General features: G+C 36.3%; 1 protein-coding gene across 2 annotated transcripts in view; it reads left to right on the top strand.

The window, feature by feature from the left end:
- The window catches only part of GSTCD (glutathione S-transferase C-terminal domain containing), a 55,346-nt gene extending 34,080 nt beyond the window's left edge, over nucleotides 1-21,266 (top strand). The window contains exons 6-13 of one of the 2 annotated variants that reach the window (XR_010606117.1): nucleotides 7,879-7,994; nucleotides 8,216-8,260; nucleotides 8,665-8,793; nucleotides 10,383-10,516; nucleotides 12,320-12,350; nucleotides 16,458-16,527; nucleotides 18,532-18,992; nucleotides 20,184-20,220. Coding sequence is in view for 1 of the 2 variants with exons in the window: in XM_065633941.1 (XP_065490013.1) it covers nucleotides 7,879-7,994; nucleotides 8,216-8,260; nucleotides 8,665-8,793; nucleotides 10,383-10,516; nucleotides 12,320-12,350; nucleotides 16,458-16,527; nucleotides 20,184-20,320 (662 nt within the window). In the remaining variant the exon portion in view is untranslated. Of the gene's footprint in view, nucleotides 1-7,878; nucleotides 7,995-8,215; nucleotides 8,261-8,664; nucleotides 8,794-10,382; nucleotides 10,517-12,319; nucleotides 12,351-16,457; nucleotides 16,528-18,531; nucleotides 18,993-20,183 lie in introns of both variants that reach the window. The other variant, XM_065633941.1, reaches the window with a different exon arrangement.
- Nucleotides 21,267-21,562: the final 296 nt, after the last annotated feature.

Raw genomic sequence — 21,562 nt, forward strand, 5'->3', positions numbered from 1 at the left:
GTTGATAAGTTTATGGATGAACTTACTGTTTAGTCAGATGACCCTGAGGATGCTGGTAGATTGTACAGTAAACAGAAGTGACGTGCAAAGTTAAGCTGAAAGTACAGCTGTTTGTCCTGCAGCCAGCTGTTTGGAGTTGCTTGCTACGGAAGGGCCAAATGAATCATGTCTTTGTTTCCTAATATTCTTTACATGTAAAACCTAGAGTACTGGGCTGGTGCCCACAGTTTCATCAACTTTTTTGTTTTCCATTTAAATCCTGGTCTCTGTTTCAAAGTGGTCAAATAGATTTATGGATTTTCTTGGCTATTTGCTTTCATAAACTGTGTACGAATAATACAAAAGGCCACCCAGCAAAAAGCTGCTTAAGACACAAGTAAAAGGAGCTCTTTTTGTTATTAGAACCATTGATTAGGCCACAAGTGCCAATTGTATGTATTCATTGTCATGGAAACTCAATTTTTGCCTCTGCTTTGGGTTTCAGGAAGATGAGTTAGCCTGTGACAATCTTTGCAAGCTTGAGCACTTTTATTCCTAATAATATCAGTAAAGAAAGACTCTCTTGCCCTTTTGTCAAGGACATGTATGTTTGTAGTGGAGAACTGTATGCGCAGTTAGGTTTTCAGCACTGTTTCTGTGGTGATTTTACATTGCATTAGCCAGAATTAAAATATTTTCTATCTTTAGGCAGCTTTCTAAATTGATACATCCAAATTGTCTCTAATTGAGATTTTATATTTGTTTGGAAAGTCTTCTCAGAATGTATTTATTTGTGAATAAATGCTGTATAGCACAAGTTGACACTTCTGTGTTATGAGAGGCATTTCCCCTTGTTGAAATTTTATTACATTTTGTAAACTTGATATAAAATGTTATTGTCTGCATGTTGCATGGTTTTTGACCTATCATGAAAAATTTCTATTTATGGCAGGATTGTTTAACTTCGCAATCTTTCTGTCATAACATGTGCAGTAAAGTAGCATTTGTTTGTAATGGGTGACTATTACCATGAAGTGTGATCCAGATGATCACACAATTTTTTTTATTAAAGGAAAAAAGCAGATATTTATTCTGTTATTTTCATTGATTTGCCTTCCACTAAATTAGAAGTAGGTTGTGCTGATTATAGTCAGTTTGTGCTTTACCTCATTTTGAAGGATTTGAATGGTTGATTTGCATTACTGACAACAATGAAAAGGAGCAGGTTGAACAAGGGCATTCAGCAAAATGCCCTGATTCTATTTGTGTGGATAAATAACATATCTATTACATCTCTAAAGGTGATGGGAGTACCGATTGACTATCTTTATGAATACATTTGTTGTGAAGCCTGTTTGTTTTTTTCATAGTAGTAAATGCCAGAGTTGCTTAGCAAGTGATCTGGTTTTACATAGTTACAGAGCTTCTCAAAGGCAAAGCCAAGAATGCTAAAATATGTGTTGGCTCTGACCCAAATTGGTTACCCAGAACACCATAAACATATGAAAGGACTAACATGTAACTGTACTTCGCTGCGGTGTGCTGCTGCAAAATCTGTCATATGTACTTCTTACAACGAACGTGTATTATAGAATGCAATTCTCAAGGTTATCCAAACTTCAATGCTGATCATCAGCATTTCCAGTGGGAGACTGGTAAGCTGGCAGAAGCAGATACTGACCTTCGACTTCAGAGATTCAAAGAGCACTTAGCCAAACCTGGTGGCTCACTTCAAAACTGTATACAAAACATCCTAGTTAGCTGGGTATTTGAAGGAATTAATTAAGCATACTCTCTAAGCTGTAGTTCATTTTGATGCCTCCCTATCTGCCAGTTTTGCTGAGAAATTCAATTAGAAAAAAATAAGAAATGAAAGGAAAACAGTTAAGTGATAAAGCAGTTACTATTACTGAATTAAAACCTTATGACGGAGTTGTGTATTTCCTATATTTCCTATGAACTCTGGAATGTTTTTTCAGCCCTTTTAACTAACATAAACCACATGGATGCCAGATACACTCATTTTATACATTAAAATTGATTGAATTGACTGAAATTTTCATGAACTCCGAATTTATAGAGGATCAAGCTATAAGTGCTATGATAATTGCTGCATAGATCAGACAAGGTAGAAATCTGTAACCTTAGCCAGAATGCCTTTTTTTGGAAGTCATATCCAGCCATTCTGAAATGATGTGGTTATCTGCATATTAAAATGTCAGTGAATTATGAATCAGTCATCAAACCCTTTGCAGTGTGGAATTTAATTTTTGTAAAGTTTGAAATGTAGGATGAAATTCCTTTTCGTCAGGGTATGTGTTTTGGAGGGATTCCTCCAGCCATTCACCTTTGTACAGTAAGCAGACGTGACGTGTAAACTGAAGCTGTAAATACTGCTGTTTGTCCGGCTGCCAGCCGTTCAGGGCCAAATGAATCATGTCTGTCTTCTAAGCCAGCTTTTCCTCTTTCTGAGTTATTAGTTCAGGCTTTCTCACTCTTATTGATAAGCAAATCAGAGACAGGAATAATCCAAATTATTACTATACCTAATATTTCTTTTTTTTTTTTTGCTTATTTTGAGGCTGGTGAGAATGAATGAGATTATATATATCAGAAGGTGTCTTTTGGTCTTTCCTTCACCTAGTAGTGACTGCACCTTATTGTATAGAGCCAGTTAGCTCTTTTCCTTGAAAGTCAGGTACAGATATTCAGCATGGGGAGCTCAGGAAGGGAAATTGGCTGTGTTCCTGTGTGTGCTGTGAACAGGCTGCCTCTCATCTACCAAGAGTTGGTCCCCTGGAGGCAAGATCCTGCTGAACCGCTTCGAGCGTGAAAGACAGGGCCCTCTGGCCCTTGTTCTGACCTCAACAGGGGCCCATCTCTGGTTGATGCTGGGGAAGGAGGTCTCCTGTTTCTGCAAGAGATAACTGCTCTTAGCCCCTGATGAGCACTGAGTTTAGCAGGAATTAGCTGTTCCCCTTTCCCCACAAGCCAGTAGCTGTCAGTCAGTGTATTAGGCTTGTGAGAGGCAAAGAAACCATATGCTTCTTGTTTTGTTGTCAGGCAGTGACGTCTTCATTGGAAGGAATCTTGCAGAAGGTGAGCAGTCCCTACCTCCCAAGCCTGGAAGTTGCTGAGATTTGGTATAATATTTTGCATGGTTAAAACAGCACAACTCTTGAGGTTGGAGACCTTTTTCCACATTTAGCACAGCAGAGGTTGCTTTTCCTTTGCCTGTATTCTTCCCCAAAAGTTTTGTTGTCTTTCACTTTTTAAGGTTTGTATTGATGTGTCTCCCTCCTCACATCTTACTCAAACACTTTTCTATAAGTGAGGGATGGGTTTGGGCACATAAGGAGTGGAAGATAAAGGTAAAAGGACTGACACTGCTGCTGTAAAGCTGTTGCAAACCTGTCTGCTATGCTGTGTTTGCTCCAACACCTGCTCTTTCAGCAAGATATTTAGCATTACAGACAGTAAGAATGTTTGATATCTTCCTTGAAATCCCACGATTGAATAGTATTGCCTGCTTTTATTTTAAAACAAAATAATTCCCTAAACTCTGGGATTTTGGAAAAATAGCTTGAAAATATGAATCTCAAAGGCTTCAGAGTGAGAAAGATGCACAGACATTGTCAGTCAGCTTGTCTGTGTAGTAGCTCAGAATTTTGGAACTAATCTGGTGTTTTTAGAGAGGTGCTGATGTGTGGTTATATTAAAGATTCTGCTGCTGGCAATATTATAATGTGAAAAACTTAGATGAGCATGGTTCTAGCAAGTACATACTAGTGTGGATAACACTCATTAATTTGAGTGCATATAGAGGCTTCATAATCTAATTACAAGATTTTTAAAAATAGTGTAAATACTGGATTAGATGTGTAAAAATTTTTAGCTCTTTGTGTCTGGATTGCTTTTTGTTGAATATTCAGAAGATGAGTTTTGAAGTTGAGCAATTCAAAAACAAATCCTGTAATACAAGAAAGTAAGCAGGCCAAATTCCTGCTTAGGTTGGCAAAGGTCAATTTTCATAGCTATCTGACCTTTATAGACTACACCAAGATAGCGTATGTGAGAGAAAGGGGATTTTTATACCTGAAGTGCTAATGGTATTTTTGCAAATCTTGCTCTGTTGCTTATGTCTGTGATAAAGTAGGCTATTTCATGATAGCATTAATGCATTAAAATTCTGATGCAGAAGCAGGGAGATATGTATACAATCAGAGCCAGATTTTTTTTTTCATTTGACCAAACTCAGTTACTTTTGAAATTAAATCAATGGGAAAACTGTTTTAAGAGGAAATCAAATTAAGCCAATGCAGGAAGTCCAGGCTGAAAAGAAATGAGACACTGGCATATTTCTAGTGTACCTATATTATATTAACTAATGTTGAATATCTACATTGTTTTTACTTAAAATATAATACTTTAATATATATAGGTTAAAAAATATATGTATATACGCACATATACACACACACACACACACATATATATATGGTTAAAACAGCAAGTCCATACTGAATTCTGTCAACCCAAAAACTGTTTATGCTTTTATCATGCTTTTGGAAAGCCCATTTTTCTGGTATTAGCTGAACCAGTTCTGATCAGGAGTTGTGTCCCTGCTTCCTTCTTGCTCTTTGTGCCTGCTGCTGTCATCCACTAGTTCTGGACCTGCAATATCACAAGAGTAGGCTCATACCACAGTTAAAAGTGTGCCTGCAGTGTATAGAGATAAGCCGATCTAATTTTAAGCTGGTATCTTGGTCTTTAGCAACATGGGAGCTGAGCAGGTTTTTGGAAGGCCAGCTTACCCCAAACGCGGAGCTGTCGTAGCAGTATTGCTGTCCGTGTCCAAACGGGGCTATTTAAAGCAGGCTCAGCCTTACTGAGCTGAGCTGCAGTCACAGCTTGGACAGCTGGGTCATGACAGTCAGCTGGAGATGCTGTGCGTGGACAGCTTCTAGTGGCTTCTAAGGAAACTGTATCTGATGGAAGTCTGGTCTTGCTTGGCTGCTCATTGGCTTATCAGATAAAAGAATTCTGTTCAGCCTGGAGAAGGCTGACATAGGATCTTATTTATGCTTATAAATATCTCAAGGGTGGGTATCAAGAGGATGGGACCAGACTCCTTTTGTTGGTGCCCAGCAATAGGATGAGGGGCAATGGGCACAAAATGAAGCACAGGAGGTTCCATCTGAATATGAAGAGAAACTTCTTTCCTTTGAGGTGCCAGAGCCCTGGAACAAGCTGCCCAGAGGGGCTGTGGAGTCTCCTTCTCTGACATTCAAACCTGCTTGGATACATTCCTGTGTGATCCGCTCTGGTGAACCTGCTCTAGCAGGTGGGTTGGACTGGATGATCTCCAGAGGTCCCTTCCAACCCCAACCATACTGTGATTCTGTGAATTCAAATGTAACTCAGTTTATTGCTGCCTCCGTAAAAGGGGAAGTCATATGGTAATTCCTTTTTTGTTTTAGAGCAACAGCTATTTTATTAAGTACTTTATGAGGTACAATTGAAATAATTGCAACAAAACCAATAAGATCTGTTGACTGATGAAAACAAACCCAAGTGGTAGCCTGTATTATAAAGATAAAAGTCCCTGTTAATTATGCCCTCCCCCTTGCTAGAGCTCTATTTCAGGTGGGGGGCGGGGATACAGCAGACAAATAAAAATCAGATTTCTTGATTTTCCACTTATTGCTCAGGTAGCCTCCATTAGATTAAAGCTATGTGCAGGACAACAGCTACTTTCTAAAACTCAAAACAATACATTGTGATTGTGTGGGTACATGCATATATGCATACATACACATGTATGCAGAGAATGTACTTGTGTGGTTTTTAGTTATAGGATTTTCTAGGTATTAATATCATAATACCTGTCTACCTAACAAACTATAGGTTTTTTCATCTGACACAAGCTGAGTTTCTAGCTTAAACACCATGACAGCACTTGATTTTGCACATGCTGGAATGTCTGCATCTTCCATTGGCCGCAATTAGAACTGTAGGTGTTGAGAACATTGGAACATTTGTCTCTAATTTTCATGCTTCCGTTTGATAAGCTAATGGTGGAGCAGTTCACGTAGATATTTGGCACAAAAGGCATTAGGGTTTCCAGTATAGTGTTAAATAAAAGTTTTTTCCAAGGATCTGCTCATGTGAAAGAGATGATTTCTTTAAATGTATTTATCATTTTATATAATGTGGTAAAGGTTTCCTAACCACAGCCCTTGTATACATTTTTGCCAAAAGAAAGCTTAATTTTCTGGGATTCTTCTTTATGGTAACTTTCACAAAGTATAAAAAGTATTTGAAATGTAACAGTGGTTTAATTTTAATATTTATTTTATATTTATACTTGCAAAGTTGATATGAAGTGAGGAGGTTGTGTTCAGTCTCTTAATTTCCATTAAGAAGTTGTACATGTTTTAATATGTCACCATGTAGTGCAGTTCCCTGGAATACTTTAAAAAAATGTCATTACTCTGTTTTTTAAATGACTGTCTGTGCAGTAACTGTGCAGAATTAACTCAGTCCTACTTCCTCTGCCTTCTGCTGTCAGTTTTTCTCTTTCCTTTGCCCTGACAGTATATTAATAGAATGTAATATCTTGAAAAGTGTCATTTTGGTGTTTGGTTTGGTTTGTTCATGTTTTGTTTTGTGTTTTTCTCATGCTACCTGGAGCAATGTAGTGATAATTTTATCTGAGTTTGTTGAATTTGATTAATTATTTGTAAAGTGAAATGTTATTTAGAATAAAATATAACACAAAATAATACATTTTCATGATAGAGATTTAGACAGTAAACTGTATAATAAATGCAATTGATGATGATTTGAATTGCTTTTTTAATAACCAGGAAACATCACTAATTTGTAGGTTTTATTCTAAACTACTTCTCAGTACTAGGAAAAATTATTTTTAATAGACAAAGTTAATGAATTTAGTACAAAACTGGAGTGTGCTTATAGTCAAATAAAATATGGTGCTCCAAGTAGAAAATAAGTTCATATTTCAGAGAACATTAGGATTGTTTGGTACACCTAAACCTTCATGAAAACTGGTTAAGAGAGATCAGTACCTTTTTTCTTACTGTAAAGATGAGCTCATGAATATTTTTACAGTCAATATCTGTGTCAAACTCTGCTTTCTGGACAAACAAAAAGAGTATTAAATGGATCCATTAGCATTCTGTTAGCCCCACTGAGACAAAATACATCTTCACAAGTATGTAAATGCTGACTAACCTATTCCTTAAATCTGAAGCAACTGTATGTTGAACTTTAGCAAGCATATTTGAAAGAAATTAATAGTTTTTCCATTTCTGGTTGTGTTACAGATGCGATGGAAAGCCCCGCTTTGCTACACAAGAGTAGTTGCTTTAAGAAGTACCTCCTTGCACATACAGTCATTTAAATAGAGAAGGCTGCTTATTATGAAAACTTAAAATTGACAGGAGAAAGAGTACAACTTTTAAAAACAAGATGCTTAAGTATAATGTATAGATAAATAAGGATTTATTTTGGCAGCCTTACTGTGAATGGATTTGAGTTCTGTGTCTGGGCATGATTCACAGGTTTGGAATATCATCAGGCTAGAGCTTACACCAATTTGATTACTTTATATTAAGTTTATACGAGTCTGTTCCTAAGGATACACTAACAGCAACAACCGGAAAGTAAATTTTAAAATATGCTAAAGGTACAGAGAAAGCTCTACCAAATATTTGTGAATTTAGCTCAAAGTAGATTTTGGATGCCCAGGTGTTCCAGACTGTTTTTAGTCTCAGCCATAAGTTTCATTTGCAATGCTTTGCTGTTGCCCATTTGAAAATATCAGCGTTGAGAACTGCTGATCACTACTTGGTCATTTTTCTCTGTCACCCCCAGGAAAGATGTCTAGAGACCGAGCTCTGAGGAAGCAGCAACAATTGAATAATTTGGTAGCAGCGGTGGCAAAGCTTGCTAAGCCTGGAGATGTGATTGTGGATTTTTGCAGTGGAGGGGTAATGTATATTTTAATTTACATTATGTAATTTCTTTCAGCTTTCATCGTTGCAGTTCTAGGTGGCTGCTGCCACAAATCAAAGCAAAAGTACGAATGCTGTAATTTTAGCTGCTTTCAAAGATTCTGTCACTGGTTGGGGGATGCTTATCACGTAATGAGTCAACAACACAGGACACTGAAAAGTGACTCAGATTTTGTTGTTTGTTTTTGTTTTCGCAGGGTCATGTTGGAATTGTTCTTGCTCACATGATGCCGTCATGTCAGGTAAATTCTAAATAAAAATTATAGATGGTATGAGCTTTTGGTCTCTGATAATTGTCTTAAAAAGGTGTGCATGTAGGGAGAATAAATATGAAGACACAGTTGTCTCAGCAGGGGACTTAGATTCGAAACATGCACATTATTAGCATAATCCCAAATGTGTGTGGTGCTTTCCTGAGAAAACAGAAGTTATAGGAAAATATACAATATTTGCAAACTGATTGATATTGGCAAGTATTAAATGCTTTCCATTGCTGCTGGATTTCCTGCTAATCATTTTGAAGATCTGCTACAAGTAATTTAGAAGTTTTCTCAACTAAACTACAAAGTTTTGTGCTTATTTGCTATGTTGTACTTTGATTTCTCAGTATTATTTTGCCTTACTTTCTCCTATGTATGAAATCTAGGTGGTGCTCATAGAAAATAAGGAGTTGTCTCTGATCCGTGCTAAAGACAGAAGTGATGAACTAGGTTTAAACAACATTTGGTTCATTCAAGCAAATTTAGACTATTTTAATGGGACTTTTAACATTGGGGTAAGTGATTATAACATTTCCACTTCAAAACTTCAGTGTCTGGTTAATTATTCTTAAAACAAGTAACGTATCAGAGAGAAGAAAACTCTGTCTGTCCTTACAGGCAGGTATTTTTGATGCTATGAGAAGCTCCCTTCTTATATTAGTCTGTATTAAGTTTTCTGTTTGTGATTTGTTGCAATTTGGCATCGCTTCTGTATTACATGAGTGAAGAAAGAAGTGTCTGCTCTAATCAAATACAAAAATATGAGTGCTGCCTGACCATGTTGAGGAGAAAATGGAGTAGATGAGGAAGTAACTATAATTATATTCCATGATAACCTAATAGCTGTGATATTAATAATCTATTTCTGGTGTTAAAGTAGGGGTTTTTTGTTGTTAAATTCATACGAACAGAAAACTTTCGTTGCGAAATTATTTTCTTATTAATTTTTAATGTTCTGCTTGAGACAAAAATATTTGTAACCATTATAGTTCAGTTGATGATTAATTGTCTGCTCAGCTGAGCTTACATCAAGCAGTCTGCAAAAAAAAGTCTCTGTTTTAATCTATGTCTGAGAGCAAAGGTTTTATCTTCCAGTTGCTGTACCTTGAAAAACAACTTTGAACCCTGACATCTGAGCTTTGCCATTTTAAACCTTTTTCCTAAATTTGCAGTGAATAAAAGGCAAAGAAAATGATGCAGATTTACAAATCTGCACCACTGCCTAAAATGAAAAATGTGCCTTAAAAATGCCCTTAGTTTAATGAAAACATAGAGTAGTCTGTATGCACCAGGCCTACTCTTTGAGCAAGTATTGAGAGGAGAGAGCTGCTTGCCTTTCTTTGCAATATATTGAGTACAGCAATAACTTGCCTTTCTGGAGGAGAGCGTAAAGAATTGGGGTGCAATCCATGCGTTGGCCAAACACACATCAATGCTTGCAAGTAGCTGTTGTGTTTGAAGGGCATTCTAGTTTTAGTTTGAAAGCCCATCACTAAGAAAAAGAAAGAAAATAATAGGGAGGGGGAAAAAAAAGGAAGGCAAGTTGTATTTGATGCTTTTCCCCCACAGTGTTTGTCTTTTGAAGTTTTTACTCAACACCTTACGATCAAATGATCAAAATTTATGGGTAAATGTTGTCCTTTAAATGTGGCCTTCAGGTGTATCTGTTACTTCCATTACTGCTAAGTCAAAATCCAGTTTTGAAGTAGTTCTTTGTATTTCTAAGTCTTTTTTGCTTGGCAAGAACTTTTGACTAATCACCACAGTAGTTTTTCTTTTAATATTTTTCTAGAGCTTCGTTTTTAATTTATTTGGTATCACAATGCAGTGCACCTACCTTTAGAGTTCTTTCGGTGAGTGACCCTTGTTCAGTATTGATGGTTCCCTTGTTAACAGAATGGACCATAAATTTTCCTCAGGTACGAAGGAGAGGAATGGAAAGCTGAGGAATTAAGGACTAGGCCTTTGGCATAACAGCTTTCATTGCAAAAACTTCCTCATCTATTTAAGTAACTCAGTCAACCTAAAAATGCTGCAAGGGGATTGTATTTAGAATATTGCTATAAAGAATTTGTTTGTTTGTTTTTTGTTTTTAACACTCTAGGTGGCTCTGCATGCATGTGGTGTGGCAACAGACATGGTGATTGAACACTGCATCAAGGCACGGGCAGCCTTTGTCATCTCCCCTTGTTGTTATGGCTTCATTCAAAACACAGTGAAGTTTAAATATCCACGAAGGTAAACTGAAGCTAACAAGATAAGCTTTAAAGTATCAACTTAAATGAAGAAAATATCAAGAGTCTAGAATTAATCAATTGAAGATCATTGCAATGTCTAGGCTCAGTTGGTTCACAATTATAATGCAACTGTTTCCTCCTGTTTCTCTTTGCAATCTTGTCATGAAAGGGAGACAGACTGGTAATTCCTGGGTTATTTTTTTCTGCATTTATCAATTCATAGTTCGGAAGACTTTATACCATCAACATAGTAGATACAGTATGTAGGAATCTATGTAATATGCAGACCTTTTACCTTGAAATCACAAAGTTAATAGAAAACTCATGAAAATTACTGTAAGAACGGGAATTGACATTTTAATGTTGGGAGAAAGATGTAAGCAATCAGCTTAAAGAAATGGGTCTGCTTTATACCACAGTTAACTTCTTGTGAAACGCTTCTGATTTATTCCCAAGTAGACAAGCTCTCCTGTATTTCAGTTCATATTTTAAATGCTTTTTCAATGGACTGTGCAGATATTTCGTATTCTTCAAATCTGTCGTGTTGGAGATACTTAGGTATTTTTAGGCGTAAGAATTTTAATGCCTTTGATATAAATAAAAGGTAAAAGGTAAGCATAAAGTGTCAGAAGAGGCTAACAGCCTTCTGAGGCAGAACTAGGTGGATTGTGGTGTTGGCTTTTTTTGTTTGGTTGGTTTTGTTTTGTTTTGTTTTTTCATAAAGCTGAGCTTTGCATTTTGAATGTCCAAGATGAATCAGATTTAATTATACTAGGAACTACAACATTGTCTTAGGTATATATTTGCTAAAATAAGAAACCGAAACTTGTTGGCGTAAAAGGAATCAACAAATCTAAAAAAAAATCTTATGGATTCATGTTAAATATTTTTGTGTTTTTCTGTAATATCGAAGTGTACTTTCAAAGAAGTGCATGGAAAGCAAATATTTAGAATTTGTCAGTTTGATAAACTTTGCATTAACAGTGTTTACTTAGTCGATTTGATTCTTCCATCCCTTTATGTGTGTCCCTTTTTGTTTCTCGTATGACACACTAAAACAAATTAGTATTCTTAAGGCAGAGACAATAAAATTTTCAGCCTTCTGAAGTTAGCAAGCAAATAGCTTTTCTCTGTTGACTTGTTTTAAAATTGACTGGATACTGTTTAGCTTTTGACCAGTTATGTTCGTAAATCATGAAGACTAGAAATGGTTACTGTGTTAGAAAACTTTGTTGCTCCAGATGCTGCAAGATTGCAAATTATGGTTTTGTGTTTGCCAAAATTTTGAACGTGACATCATAGGACTATGTAGAAAATTATCAGCTCTAGCTTGAGCTATGTTTTAGGCTTTCATTCTTCTCTTTTTTGCTTATTCGATATGATCATAAAACATGATAGACTGCCCATACCCCATATTGTCTGTGTTCTATACTCCATTCCATTCTAGAGGGACTTTACTTCTGTGATGCAAACAAAATATATGCATGTCTAGAGGTTCTGCACATGTAATATAAAGTATTTATGTGACAACGTGGAAATGCCAGTAAATCTGTGTTCGCATTTATAATGATTTAAAGAGAGAATTTTTATGAATAATACAGTAGGAAAAAAAAAGACAACACCAAATACACTTTTCCTTTTCTAGCGAACTGGAACTGTAATGGTTTCTGTTTTTCTCTTGATGCCTTCTGTAGGATACAGATATTGCTATTTTGTTTAAAATATGTTCAAGTATGTAATGATTGCTCTGTTTTCCACCTCTGCTTTATAGATGTTAATTGAACTGGTCTATTTTATTTTTCAGTCATCAGTTCAAAGAAATATTGTCCTACAAGGTATGTAAAAAGAGGGGGAGGCGCGGAGAGAGGGTTATGTGCACTTTCCTGCATTTCATTGGTTGTCTTATCAAATAAGTGGTTACCTTTTAATTGCAAGGATGAGCTTGTGTTATGTGAAATGTTCATTAGTAGAACAGATGTTATTGTGTTTCTCTCCACCATCCATTTTTTAAGGCGTTTATTCTTCAATAAAATTAAATAGTTTCTCCACAAAATAACTTTATCATCATTTATAAGTGAGATATTCCTAAGATACTTGAACATTTATCAGTTAACAATTACAGGATACCAATTTATTTAGGTCTTAAATACAATTGTATATACTGTGGGAATGTCTTATCATTTTTTAGGTAAAATTATTGCTTTTATAGATATTATTTTCTAATAAACATTAGGTTTCTCCCTCTAATTTATGTCTAGAAGATTGGACATAGTGAGTAGGAAGAACTTATCGGCAAGAATTTCATACAGTATTTTTAAAAAACATTACTCAAAATTAATTCAAAAATGCTCAAGTGTGTTTTGACCCTGGGGAGCCAGGATCTGTGTGGAGATAGTCTGGAAAAAAAGACAGAAGTGGGATAAAAAATCACCGAGGCATGCAGATCTGAGAGAATGAAGATAACAGGTAACAGGAGAGTGAAAAAGGATCAGAGCAGAGAGGTGGACAGCAGACAACTGGTACTTATCTGCTAAGCTTTGTCTAGTGCTTTTAAACTAGTCACTGATAAGCAGCCTGAAATTTGAAGGTTAGATGCCCTTACTGTGGTATGGAAAGAAAATTTCTCCATTTCAGAGAAGCAAGGCTATATAGAAACCTTACCAAGTTTACATGTCAAATCCTAGAGAATGGCCTTGGTGTTTACAATGTAGAAATACATTTTGGATATGCAGAATAATCCTTTGTAAGAGAAGTATGAGAGACGGTATTTCTAATATCCAAATGTTTTTTGGGACAGTGAGCGTAGCAAAGATGTTATATGTAGTAGGAAAATGGAGATTATCCTTTTTAATCCTCAAGTAAGAGGATGTTAAAAAAATCAGAAAATTTCCAGCCATCTTATACAGGGAAGTTCAGTTATCTGGTAATACACTAATCTTATCTTCATGACAGTCTGGTTTATGTACACTTTGCTAATTTACATGGAAATAAGTGGCCATAGATTGAGATGATAAAAGCAGCACAGTGGATTTGGACCTGCCATTATCGTTTGATTAGCATTCTTTTCAAGACATTTATAAGTTTCTAATGCATAATCATGAAGAACCGGAGTTTCAGTTCAGAAAAAGTTTATTTACTAACATATTATTAAAAGTAGACTGTTGACAGTACAGAGGGAGATGGTGACAATTATAAAGCCAAAGATGCTTAGAGAGGATAGTGTGTATAATCTCATTAAAGCTCAGTGAGGTTTTTTTTTTCTCCATCTGTTGATCCATGGAGGCTTAAATCACAAGGTGTGTCAACACTATAGAAGTTCCAGCATTTTATTATTTGTGTTGCAGAAGCACACAGGGGCCAAGGGCAATGCTAAAAAATATTGCTGCTCTTAATAATGTAAGAGTCTATACAAATGGTCTAGGCTGGTCGGTGCCTCAAATAATCCTAGTTATAAATAACTTTTGTTATACTTCTAGCTATATGTATTTTTATATTTCATATTAATAAATTGTAACAGGTTATTGGCTAGTAGCCAAAGCTGCCATGTGTTAGCCAGACTTTGTCTGTGTCACCCCCCTCCAGTTCCCGTTTTAAATTCATTTATCTTTCATTTTAGTGAGATCTAAAAAGACATCCAGGAGTCTGGCAATTCCAAACCTTTTTTGATGAGAACATCATGCTGTAATTCATTAGTTTATAGCTGCAAAGAATGAGGTTATGATAGCTGTAGATTTCTACCATGACATATTTTGAGACTCTTTGTCAAGACACTTTCCCTATAGAATTGGAAAGTAAAACTGGATAACTTTGCACATACAGCTTAGAAAACTTAATAGGAATTGGAGGCACTGGTGTTCTAGTAGATCAGTTAACTGTTTATGCACATACAAAGTTTGGTCAGTTGATAATTATTATCTTCGTGATCTTAGAAATGCTTTTCTTATTATTTCTGCCAACAAGGAATGTGACAATTTAATGACTGTGTCATGGGGAAATGATGTAGTCATAACTTAAGCTCTTAGTTTAACTTTTTAGATCATCTCTGTAGGAAGCCAAGGCACTAGAGTCAGTGCAGGTTTTACCTTGGCTCTGCTCTAGTCAGATGCGCTGAGACCTGATGTTGCAAAGAGCTGGGTTGTGTTGGGTGTCTGAAGGCTGCTGAGGGGTTCTGTGCTAACACGGATCTTCTTCCTCTCTGCTGCATCCCTCTTTTTCTCCCCAAGCTGCCTGTCGCTCCTTCTTCTCTCCCAACAGCAGCCACATTGCCTGTGGCTCTCCTCCTCCTCCGTTCTCCAGTAGTCAGATCTGGGTTTAATGTTTTCAGCTCTTTTGTACTACAAAAATAACCATATTTGAACTGAACTGACCAGGTGTAACGTGTATAAGTCTTAAACGTGCTATAAATACTCTCATTTTGCTTGCTTATTTCTTATGGAGCTGTGAGCTGCAAACCTTCATGTGAATGAGCTGTAGTAGGGAACAAGATATGGTAGATTTATTTAAATGGGTAATATTTGAGTACCAAGTAGTGATAATACTTTATTTTATAATATTTCCGCAAACTTTTTTGTGGTCAGGTATCTATTAAATTTATGGATTGGGTGGAGTGTACTGTGGAGGGAGTTACCATCTTGATTTAATATGAAGATGGGATTTCATTCATTTTTTTGTGTGAAACAAAGACTTCCGGATGTTTGTGTCCCCCTAATAAAAAGCTAGAGTAAGTATCATTAATTGAGGATACTGAAGGAAGCCGAAATATCCTTAGGTGAAGTTGATCTCTCCATCTGTTAAAGGAACCAAACCTTTAAAATTGTGGTTCTATATCAGGCAAAAATTAAAGGAAAAGAAAAAAAAAAAAAAGGAGTTTTCTTTTTGATGCAAGACACATGTCTTTTTTTTTGAGAACTATAGCTCCGGAAGCTTTGCTTAGCAGAGCACTTTTTGCTGTTGTCTGTTTCTATTTTCTCCCCATGACATTATAGGGAATGGTGTACAGTTCTAAAATGGTTCTGATTTCCTCTGTCCTGTACTTAATATTGCAGCTGTCCTAAAGAGCACAGCTGTCATCAGAGCATTAATTTCGCTGCTACACCTTTGAGGCGTTTTCCCTCACCATCTGGCTAACTTGTGTTCCTTGGCTTGGCCGGGCCTCGAGGAGCCATTCTGATAGCACGGAGGGTGTTTGAAGGCAAATGGGAATGGGATTCTGCCTGCTTGCACCCCACCTTGGGTGACAAGACAGGGAGAAATCAACAGCAGCTGCTGTAGAAGCCTCTGCAGAAACTTGAAAGTGGAGCAGGGATAGTTTGAAAGTGAATCGTGCTCATTTTGATGTAGGAAGCTTTCCTATTTGCAGCCAGGTGTATTTTGCCTTCACTATCAATTTTGCTTTTGGGATCTTTTGGGTTGAGGCTGAATGGATTTCGCGGAGCAGAAGAATTTGGACCCACAAGGTGATCCTTCTGAGATTCAAACTCACTGCTTGGGAGAAATGTGCCCCAGTTCAAATCACCGATTTACAAATTTTGTCTTGGCTGCTTATTGATGCAGAGATGCTGCCCCATGTTGACTGTGCTAAAAGACATACGTATTGCTTGTCAGTAATTGAAGGCAAAATTAGTTTGCAACATGTCTTTGAAGAACCCTATGTGTATACATTGCATCCAATTCAACTGCTGCAGAGAATTAGAGAAAATTTAGCGAGAAACACTCATTAGTAGAAGTGTGGTCGTGGTTACAAACACTTGATGTACATGCGAATTTACAAGCCACAGCAGTATCAAAATTTAGGATTTGCCCAGAAATAATTTTTCTAGAAATATAGTCTTCAACATGGTAGCATTTTTGATACTTCTAAACATTTAATTTTGTTTTTCTTACTTTATTTGGAAGAGGGAAATGCTACTGGACCAAATTTCTTTACTTTTTTTTTTTTCTAGGAGCACATGATCCTTTGCAGATTTGCAGATCAGACAGCTGTTCAGCTTCCACCTGAACGCAGGCTAATTGGTATGAATTTCTGTAGCTGTTGTGTAAACTACCTCAGTAATGAATTTACCTTGATATATAAAGGAAAAAGTAATGTTTATGAACAGGACATTAAATTGCTGTCTTCACATAACACTTGGAAAATTTGAGTTTCTTCACATTTCACCTCTTGCTGTTCTGAACTATGGTATAGAAACGCTTTTCTTCTTTCAGAATTATCAATATGAGATAGAGGGTTTACATTTTGCTGGGTTTTGTTGCTTCACCTGTTTTTTTTCTTCCACCATTCTCTAAAAATAATCAAGTCTTTGTAAAGTTCACTGAATTGCTGCTATTGCCAGTTTACCTTACATTAAAAGCACAGGCTATTTGTAATAGTGATTTTCAGCATGCAGCCTTTGTCCTGCTTGTAATTGTTTGTTGTAGCTCTCTTTGAAGGGCAAAATCTAATGGCAGCTGGAAGCAATCAGGCTAAATTGCAGAGATTGGACCAGCTTTGGTCCAGGCTGACTTAAGAGCATACAAATGTATTTGGCCCACCTCATTATTAGGATCATTGCAATAATTTTAGAAAAAACACAGAAGGTTTTCTGTGATTATTTTTTTTAACAATGAATAATATTTATAATCTGAAGACTTTGCCAAGAACACAATTTGGCTTAACCCTCATCTGGGGTACCAGCCTTCCCATTGTGGGGAAACATGTTAGAGCTACAGCAGTGCATGACTCAATTTTTACCTTTTGGTAATCAGTTCTGTTTCAGGTTTGTAATTTATTGCCATTCTGAGTAAGAGCAGCTGCCTTCTGTTGGGTCATTCCTGTGCAATTAACAGCCAAAGCAAGCTGATCCCTGAGATTTTAGTTTCTTGGTCAGGTGTTAGTGATTTCTGGGGAAAAGAAATGCAAGAAGCTATCATTAAGATAGTGGGAAATTCGTTACTCACAAGGACAGCGAATTACATGGCACTTCAAATATTTGGAATAAGTAAAGTGATTTCTTCATTATGTGCAATATTCTAGTATTCTTTGACTTACCATATTATACCCTTTTGTATTAATGTTCTGATGGAAGTTATGAACAAGCTTCCAGGTGAGAAAAGACAGAAGGTGCTGCATTCTCTCAGGATATGACTTTGCATTCTTGGCTTGCAAAAAACACTTAGAAAGTATATTAAAGCAGTAGTAGCAAATAATCATGATTTTTTTAAAGACTTCATTTGAAAAATTTAAAGTATTTCCTATACTCAGTGCACAAAAATAAAATAATAGATTCTGAGATAACTGTCTATTTTATAATAAATGTATTGGCTCATTAGCTATCATGACAGTATTTGAAAAAAAATTTATAAGAGGCGGTGTTCAGTTACCAGTGTACCACCCCACGTTGTCTCCTGCTTCTTGTCAGGTGGACCGAAAATTGGAAAAAGACCCAAAAATCTTTTTTGAGAGACTGTAACTTTTATCTGTTCTTTGTCTCTGAAACTGGAATTGTTTTCACAAATTTAACTTTTCATGTGCTTTGCTCTGACAAAACCAACCAAACAAAAATCTTATTCCTTTCCCTTCCCCTACACCATTACTTTTTCTGGTTTAAGGAATGTTATTTTTTCTTTAAGTTCCGTGTAATGCTAATCTGTTTCGATGAAGATCATTTCCATTTCAGTGTTCTATTTCAGCTTTGGTGCTTGTGGTATGCAGATCTTGTTGGGGTGCTTTTAAGTTTTGCTTGCAAATAATTGTAGATTGAATCAGATCAATGCTACAGCCATGGTGAGATTTTTTTTTTTTTTTAATTATTTCATGCAATGCATGATCAGATATTGAGAAAACTGTGTAGATTTCATTTAACGAAAATATTTCTGAACAGATGGAGACTTTATTTTCCCTGTTGTAAATGGTGGCAAAATGACTCATTCTGCTACTTTTGGAAGATTTTAGGATTGTATTGTAAATTGTATTTTAGCAATTACCACTGAATTACCACTTCAGTGAAGTGACAAATCATTTTGTTTCATTACCTGTAGGCCCCTGAAGCGCTAAAGTTCAGCGTTCTGTCTGTGACTGTCGTGGCTGAAACAATACGTTTGTCAAAGGAGTTCTCACCAATTTCTGTAGTATCTGTGAATGTAAAAATATACAGCTGGACCCAGTTCCGCCACACACAGCAATTCCCTCTTAAATGAACAAAATTCTGTTTCCTGTTTTCGCTGGACATGTGTGTTTTATCCACTATATGCAGCAGTGGGACCTGAGTGCAAACATACTGAATGGTTTTGTGAACATCGCTACAGCCCACCTGACTTATTCTGCCTGATCACAGGACTGCTCCATCTATTTCACAGTGTCTTACTGAGAGAACCTGCAGAACCAGGCCCCAGATATGACGCTCCCAACACCCCTTTAGTGCGTACACTTTGAATAGTAATTATATTGCCGTCAGTGGCAGGAGTGTCTACATGCCAGTTTGTTCAACCAACTGCAGAAGGTGATTTTCTATGAAATTACAAATGTAAAATAGTGCCACAAGAAATCATTTACAGAGATCCATCTTGGTTGGTTATATAAATTGGTGATTTCTCCCTGCAACATATAAATCCATACAAGACTGAGATGGAAATTTCTTTTTCAGGCCCAACCTTATTATTTTATTTCTAAATTGTCTCCTAGTTACTAAATAGTCTACCTAGTTACTACCCCTATCAAATTCCAGACTACCAACAGAGTCCAAATGTCATAGCGTTGGTGAAGTCAAAATAGTGAATTTCTTTTGTAACTAAGGAATTCAGCTGAGAAGGAGAAGATACTTAGACCCCCAAATATATTTATCTGTACAGTTCTATCAGGAAGAGGTAAAATCATTGGCTTTGAGACTGAAGAAGGATCGTACCTTGTTCATGACTTGAGACTGTATGACTATTAGTGGTAAAACATTTTGGGGAAGTGCTAAATCTTTCTTGCCAGAGAATACCATCTGATAAATTAATTCTGTATTTCAGAACATAATAATTATAACGAGTAAATATGTAAAGATGATGACCTCATCATCTTGGCATGGCTGCATCATAATACAAACTTCTAAGCAAAAAAACCCCTTGAATTTATCCTTCCCATTTTTTCTTCGGGTAAATCTGAGATAAGATTAGTTTTCATTAGTAATTTAGTATTTATAAGCAGTTACCATTCATATGGCTGAAACCAATTACACTGAACCACTGTTTGGTATTTTAGTCCTTTATTGATATTGAATCGAATTTTAGATTAAAGTACAGGAAGAAAACAGTTATGGTTCTAAAGGGAGTAGAAGTTTGGCAATTCAGAAAGCTAAGGGGTAAACTAGGCATTTTTTTTTTCCTTCCTGTGGCTTTTACATTTTACATAGATTTTTCTGTGTTTTGGGAATATTTAAAAATAGTTGTGCCTGTTATGTTTCTCCATATATAAAGATTCAAGATCTTTGCTAAATGAGGGTTGCAAGTCACAGATGCGATTTAGAACTACTAATGACTGTGTATTTGAAATAAAAGAGATACGATTGGGGTTTTTTTGAGTGGATTTGGAACTTATTTTTTAAATGAATTACTGGTGTGTTTTCTTGACATTGAATATTGAAGTGCACATTTCTGATAATGTTTCTACATTTTTAGAGTTTCCACGCTCTCCTTTGCTCTCGTTTTAGGAAAGCAGTGTATGGGGCTTGTGGATCTGGATCGGGCATGGGCTGCAGAAGAACACAACTACTCTGTCCAGGTTATATCTATGGAGCCAGAGAGTTGTTCTCCAAAGAACAATATGCTTGTGGGCATCCCTACGTAGAGTGTGAAACTTGCATTTGATTTGAAGTTGAACGTAAATCTTCAGTGTATAATGACATTCGGCAGATACAAGCACAGCTGGGAACCAGACATCACGCATCTTGAAGCCATTGCGTTTGGAAAAGGAAGCAGCACAAAAAGGCTTAGAAAGTGAACTGCATGTGGAGCATCACAAACCGAACTTGTAATGTGTCATTAAGCAACTTTTGGTTCTGCTGAAAAGTTTCTGGATCTAATGGCTGTGCATTGAGTCATTTGTCTGTGAAGGTTTAGAAAAGAGTTGATCTCATTGAAGGGCAAGTGATTTCCTTTTTAGTAAAGCTGTCTTGGCTACTTTAACATTGCATTCATGATCAAAACTGCATTTGTCTTCCTAAGCAGAGCAGTTATCAGCCCACAATGCAGATCAGTAGAGGAACAGAAAAGATCAAATTTAAGGTGTTAGTGAAGAAGGCTGTGCAACAGGTGGTGGCTTAGCTTTGCTGAAGAATACCACACTACTGTAGGAATATGATTTTTAATAAAAGTTCATCAGAATACTTTGGGCATCATTCTGCATACCAAAAATGTATTTTAACTTACCAATCTTTTAAAAAGACTTAAAAATTCTCTTTAAATATTACACAAGGATTCTGGAACAAGGCGTTTGAAAGTGTCTTTAGTTAAAGAAAGCAAACCCCTAGTTATCCATTGACCAGATAACAGGAGCTAGTGATGATGTCAGCAAATGGATACTTCACTGCCACCTTTGCTAATGGAAGTGTGTTGTTTCACATTCTTAAGAAACTTGATGTCAGAAGAAATTTTTAAGGATGGTTCATGTATCTCTATGCATCATCTTCATTGATTTCATATTCAGTTTAAAATTTGAACCATGTTGCAGTTGTGGAACCATTTGAAAGGATCAGCTACAGTCATGTTACTGTAAAACAAAAATAAATATTCTTCTGTGCTCTGAATAGTAGGCAGTTTTCTACCCTTATTTAAAAATCATCTTTGGACACTAATACAACAGAAAAGAGCTCCTAATTAGATTTTTACTGCATGCTTATGGGTTTGATACATTTATGAATTCTGCCATGGATTAATTTAAATATATCTGAAGTTTGGTCACTATGAACGTGTGCATGTGGCAAACAGAATTACAAACAGTAGGTATTGAAGGAAAAGGAAGGATTCTGAAATATTTTGTTCTTCATGAAACTTATCTCTAAAGGGTCTAAATACCTGGTTTTTAATGTGA

Source organism: Caloenas nicobarica, chromosome 4 (assembly GCF_036013445.1).
Source record: "Caloenas nicobarica isolate bCalNic1 chromosome 4, bCalNic1.hap1, whole genome shotgun sequence".
Taxonomy (NCBI): Eukaryota; Metazoa; Chordata; class Aves; order Columbiformes; family Columbidae; genus Caloenas; species Caloenas nicobarica.